This window comes from Palaemon carinicauda, chromosome 20 (assembly GCF_036898095.1).
Source record: "Palaemon carinicauda isolate YSFRI2023 chromosome 20, ASM3689809v2, whole genome shotgun sequence".
NCBI lineage: Eukaryota > Metazoa > Arthropoda > Malacostraca > Decapoda > Palaemonidae > Palaemon > Palaemon carinicauda.
Window position 1 is genome coordinate 92,247,226 of NC_090744.1, and position 6,913 is coordinate 92,254,138.

Sequence of the window (6,913 nt, forward strand, 5' to 3'; positions counted from 1 at the left end):
ATTGGGCAAAAACTGCACACTTAATAGATTTTTCACAATTTTGAATTCCCTTAATCTTCCACTTCAGAAAGAAAAACTAGATGCCTTCCAAATGAAGCTGGATCTTTTGGAGTAAATGAAGAAAGAGAAATTTGCGCATATTTCCCACATTAAATGCATCTGTTGAATAAAATGACACTGATATTCCATTCTTCTTCTTAGAGACCTTAAAAGAGGAATTTAGCCAATATTTTCCAGAAAAGCCTCAGTTATCCCACACGTTACCTCAAATAAACCATTTGAAAATGTTCCCGAAAGATATCCATAGAAATTTACTGATCTTATTAGATCTGACAGTGCCAAAGCTGACTTTGATCCCCTAACAGAGATTCAGTTATGGATAAAGCAGTTACGTCGATATCCAAATTTGGCTGAAGGCATGCTTAAAATGCTTTGCCCTCTTCTTCGACATATGTGTGAAGTGACCTTTTCATTTGTACTTTTAATAAAGTCGAAGCTGAAAACTAATCTCCATGCTGAAGATGAACTATATTGTGCTTTATCGGAAACATCACTGCAGATTGAGATACCGGCGATGGAAAAGCAGTTCTAACCATCACATGAATCACATGAAGATAATGCTTGTGTTACTCATATCAATAACATTCTATTATGCAGTGTGTCTTATATAAAGAAATTGAATATTATATATAAGTGCATTCCTGGGTTTTTGCTATTCAATGATAAACAGTGTCTTTTATTCAATTATATTCTTTTATCTAAAAAAAGAATATACAGGTAGCCCTGATATTTGAATGGGGTCGCAAAAAGTATGGTCAAGCTGAAATGGGGTCACCACTTGAAGAAGGTTGGGAGCCACTGATCTCGAACATATTATATGGAGTTGTAATTAGTATTCGCTGATAAATAAATGTCATCATAGTTGAAAAGTTTAATCACAATTTCATTGTCAGGAATGAATGGTCGTAAAATTGATAAGGTTCAAATTGCCTTACGGTATAACGTGCATTCATTTATACATTGCTGTATGTGATGGTGTATAATGCCTACTTAATTATTTAAACCTGATTTTATGAGCTTTTTATAAGTCCGACGAGTTCTGGAACCACATATACTTAAACAGAAGAGCTTTCAAGCGTTCAACTTTTATGCTCTCTCTCTCTCTCTCTCTCTCTCTCTCTCTCTCTCTCTCTCTCTCTCTCTCTCTCGATATATATATATATATATATATATATATATATATATATATATATATATATATATATATATATATGTATACAGTATTTGTAAATATATATATATATATATATATATATATATTTACATACATCTATATATAATTTATATATATAAATATATATAAATACATACATCTATATATATAATTTATATATATATAAATAAATATATATATATATATATATATATATATATATATATATATATAGTATATGTATTCATAAATATTTGTGTATAAAGTATCAATATATATATATATATATATATATATATATATACATATATATATATATATATACAGTATATGTATAAATATATATATGCAGTATATATACATACAATATATATATATACATATATATATATATAAATATGTATATATATGCACACACACACACACACACACACACACACATATATATATATATATATATATATATATATATATATATATATATATATATATATATATATATATATATATATATATATGTTTGTGTGTGTATCTATTTATACTTCTATATGTAATGATATGCGTGTATGTGAATTTTTTATATTTATAAAATCAAAAGGAAAAAATAAAACACTTGTTTTTTTTGTTCCAATGTCTTGAAATTCTTTTCATAAGTTTGCATACAATTATAAATGACATTAATAATAGTTGTACCGTTTCTCCTTAATAAGAAGTTAACGCTTTTCCTTCCACTACCGGTGACCTACAAAATTGCGACACCAGTATATGACAAAAAATCCATCAATAACGCAGATAGTTTTTAGCGCTTGGCATACCAGGCGTACATGACCGTCTCGATAGCGAACACCAATCCAGCAACGGCGAGCCCCAGCAGAAGCAGAAACAGAGGACCTTGCATATGGACGATAGTCAAGGCCTGACTGGCGCTCCCTTTGTCGTCCTCCGCTTCTTTCTCCTCGTTGTTGTTCGTCTCTGTCTCTTCCTCCAACTGGTGAAGACGTTTCTTCTTTCGGCTGATGCGTCGGGCTTCCTCGACCACCATGTCGCCCCATTTGTCGATCAAACCTGCCTGATGAGAAGGCAATACTCGTGAGAAGATTTTTCGTTTGAATGATGTAGTTACACTTTTTCCTTTTATCATCAGCCCACGGGCTGAATGATTGCAAGAGCCCGTGCTTGTCCCCAAGGGACAGGCAATCTTCAACAACAACATTATCATCATTATAATGGATGGCATCATATACGTCCATGTTTGGCGTTCTGCGGGACTGGGGTTCTAGTCCCACTCAAACTCTATAGTTTCTTGTAGTGTCTGCAACCTCACCATCCTTGTGAGCTAGTGATAGGGGATTTAGGGGACTCTATAGCTCTATTTGTTGATTTATTAGAAGCCATTGCTTGACCCCATGGTCCTAGCTTGGGTGGAGGGAGCTTAGGCACTGATCATATATATATATATATATATATATATATATATATATATATATATATATATATATATATATATATATATATATATATGGTCAGTCTTCAAGGCATTGTCCTCCAAGGTAATGCAATGCCACTGCTCCTTGCATCTGCCATTCATGAACAGCCTTCAAACTGATTATGATTACCTTAAATGGGAAATTTAAAAAAAGAAAAATACTACGATCGTTCATGACTCTTAACCTTCATAAATTTCACTGGCAAAATAAAAAAAAAAAGGGAAGGATATGCTTGCACAGAACAGCCATCTAATCTTATAACACACTCGACATAGATGATCACTGACCTCATTAAAAGCTTGGATGCACCTGTCTACCACAGGTTTGAAAGGGGCGTCCCTGATGACGGGCCAGGCGGAGTACCCAGGCCAGACATTCTGGCGGGCAACGTACAGGCGGCTGGCCGCCCGCAGAGGAGTGAAATGTCGGGCAATCATGAGCTCCATGAAACGTCTTTCGTACATGTATGCTGAGCTGATGAAAAAGAAAAACGTTTCTTATTGATAACATATTTATTAATAAACTGTTTTGAAAGAAGAGAAATTATAGTCTGAGAAGAATTATATGGTTTTTTAATTATATAGTAAAGAAAGTACAATGTTTTGTTACTTTCTTGAAAGAGAATAAAATTAGATGGATGTTTGGTTTAGACCTGAAACGCGGCCTTATGCAACTGAATTATTATTATTATTATTATTATTATTATTATTACTAGCTAAGCTACAACCCAAGTTGGAAAAACAGGATGCTATAAAATCAAAAGGCTCTAACAGGGAAAAGAGTCCAGAAATAATGAAAAATTAAAATAGAATATTTTAACAACAGTACCAACATTAAAACAGACCTTTTTTTTATAAAAACGGTAAAAAGAGACTTATGTCAGCCTGTTCGACATAAAAACATTTGCTGCAAGTTTGAACCTTTGAAGTTCTACTGATTTAACTACCTCATTAGGAATATCATTCCATAACTTGGCACAGCTGGAATAAAACTTCTAGAATACTGTTCATCATCTACTTAGATAATATATTACTATGAATAAACGAATTTGTCTTGAATATTGTTAGCAAAAAGTACCTCAGGATCTTTTTAGTCAATTCATAATACAGCTTTTAGAAATATCCTTATGAAATGGAACACGACGAAATGACAGAGACAGACAACATTATCAATCTAATGATCAATTCACGAATTAATTAGCTAAGTTTTCTTTCCCCAAATCTTTAGGTAATTTCCAAATAATGCCAAGGACTCACTTGGAAGTCTCGGCCAGGCCCAGCCCTTCCTTGAAGGAGTCGACGAAGGTCACCCTTTCACTCAGAGTTCGAAACTCGCTGGAGGGCGATTGCTTGAAGCCGTTGTAGAAGTCAACAGCGTCTGGGGGCATTGCTACCCTGAAGAAGAGGGAAATATGTTCTCTCTCTCTCTCTCTCTCTCTCTCTCTCTCTCTCTCTCTCTCTCTCTCTCTCTCTCTCTCTCTGTGTGTGTGTGTGTGTGTGTGTGTGTGCTGCGATACACAGTGATTCTTAGCAGACAGAAAAATAAGAAAAAAAGGAACTTTGAGTAAGAGAAAAGATATTTTCTCTCGCTTTCTCTCGTAATGAAACAACCGCTTGCAAAGCAACGCAATTTCTAAATAAATAAGCAAACAAAATCCAACCATGATTCCTCAAATGCAAAATTTGATTAGAAGACGTAATTATTTTCATGTATTGGTCATACTAAAATGACACATGGATTTCTAACGTGAGTCATGAAGCAGTTCCTAGATTGTAAACTTTTTAATAGAGATATTTATGTTCTGATAGAATTTTTTTTGTTTTAACATTTTACAAAACAGAATTTCTCTGTTTTAACGATTCTAACCCTTTTTTTAAGAAACATAGGTTTTATCAATTATATATATATATATATATATATATATATATATATATATATATATATATATATGTACACACACACACATATATATACATATATATATATATATATATATATATATATATATATATATGTATATATATACATATATATATATACATATATTTTTATATATATATATTTATATATATATATATATATATATATATATATATATATATATATATATATATTTACCCCGGACTTTTATATAAGAATTTATTTTTATCCTATAATTTATATATATTTACCTTAAATTTAATTATTATCTTTCATATAAATACTTTTACCTCCCGATTTTAATCGGGCCAGTTCTGCAAGAATCGAAATTAACTCGTTGGTCTGGTTAACCTCTTTCCTTTTAATAATAGATAATAATCAACATTATTATTAGCGAAGCTACAACCATAAAAGGAAAAGCAAAATGCCTCAATAGAGAAAGCGGTCCAGTGTTGGAAGATATGACGAAGCAAAGAAATAGTAAAATAATTGTTCAGTGGCCACTTTCCTTTTAGTAAGGGTAGAAGAGACGATGATAAGCAGCTCTTCTACAAGGACACTCCGAAATCAAATCATTGTTCTCTAGTCTTGGGTAGTGCCATAACCTCTGTACCATGGTCTTCCACTGTCTTGGGTTAGAGTTCTCTTACTTGAGGGTACACTCGGGCACACTATTCTATCTTATTACTCTTCCTCTTGTTTGGTTAAAGTTTTTATAGTTTACAAAGTAGATATTAATTTCAATGTTGTTACTGGTCTTAAAATGTTTTAGTTTTGCCTTGTTTAATTTCCTCACTGGGCTATTTTCCCTGTTGTGGGCCCTGGACTTATATCATCCTGCTTTTCCAACTAAGGTTGTAGCTTCGCTAATAATGATAATAATAATAATAATAATAATAATAATAATAATAATAATAATAATAATAATAATAATAATAATAATAATGATAATAATAATAAAAATCATCGATTCATACCAGGATGAAAACGGCTGGCATAACGATCATCATGGCTAGGATGGAAGCCCAGACGTCATCCTTCAGGGGATAGTAGAGGCTTTGCCAGCGGGGCTTCAGGATAGGCTTGGCCATACTGAAGGTCAATGTGGCCGGTTCGATGGGCACCGTGAAGTCGAGCTCCTTCAGGAGGTGGGGCATGATAGCTAGCTTCATCGGGGACATGAAAGAAACGCGTTCCTTCACGAGTTGGATGACCTGAAATAGGGCGGCGAGGAGAGATGGGTTTAGATGGAATTGCTTCCAGAATTTTATAGATTTTATATCTTTTCACTTTTGTATGTTTATATGTTTTCTGTCGTTTCACTTCTATATGTTTATATATTATAATTGCTATTATTACTAGCCAAGCTACAACCCTAGTTGGAAAAGCAGGATGCTATAAGCCCAAGGGCTCCAATAGGGAAAAATAGCCCAGTGAAGAAAGGAAATAAGGAAATAAATAAATGATGAGAACAAATTAACAATAAATCATTCTAAAAACAGTAATAACGTCAAAACAGATATATTATTAATATTATTATTATTATTATTATTATTATTTCTTGCTAAGCCGCAATCCCAGTTGGAAAAGCAGGACGCTACAAGCCCAGGGGTCCCCAACAGGGAAAACAGCCCAGCGAGGAAAGGAAACAACGAAAAATAAAATATTTTAAGAAGAGTAACAACATTAAAATAAATATTTCCTATATAAACTATAAAACTTCAACAAAACAAGAGGAAAAGAAATCAGATAGAATAGTGTGCCCGAGTGTACCCTCAAGCAAAAGAACTTCAACCCAAGACAGTGGAAGACCACGGTACAGAGGCAATGGCACCAACCAAGACTAGAGAGCAATGGTTTTATTTTGATTTTGATTTTATATAAACTATAAAAAGACTTATGTACGCCGGTTCAACAAAGAAACATTTTACTGCAACTTTGAACTTTTGAAGTTCTACTGATTCAACTACCCGATTAGGAAGATTATTCCACAACTTGGTAACAGCTGGAATAAAACTTCTGGAATACTGAGTAGTATTGAGCCTCATGATGGAGAAGGCCAGGCTATTAGAATTAACTGCCTGCCTAGTATTACGAACAGGATGGAATTGTCCAGGAACATCTGAATGTAAAGGATGGTCAGAGTTATGAAAAATCTTATGCAACATGAATAAAATCAATATCTAGATCAGGAATAAGAAATTTAATAGACCGTAAGTTTCTGTCCAACAAATTAAGATGAGAATCAAAATCTGAAGACCAGACAGGAGAACAATACTCAAAACAAGGTAGA

At 33.1% G+C, this 6,913-nt stretch overlaps 1 protein-coding gene across 1 annotated transcript; it reads right to left on the bottom strand.

The window, feature by feature from the left end:
- Positions 1-2,009: 2,009 nt before the first annotated feature.
- On the bottom strand, positions 2,010-5,801 carry LOC137659985 (uncharacterized). Its single transcript, XM_068394722.1, has 4 exons — positions 5,598-5,801; positions 3,957-4,093; positions 2,988-3,174; positions 2,010-2,282 (listed from the first exon to the last, which is right to left on the bottom strand). The coding sequence occupies exons 1-4, from the start codon at positions 5,799-5,801 to the stop codon at positions 2,013-2,015; spliced, it is 798 nt and encodes a 265-aa protein (XP_068250823.1). The 3' UTR covers positions 2,010-2,012.
- Between the last annotated feature and the right edge of the window lie 1,112 nt (positions 5,802-6,913).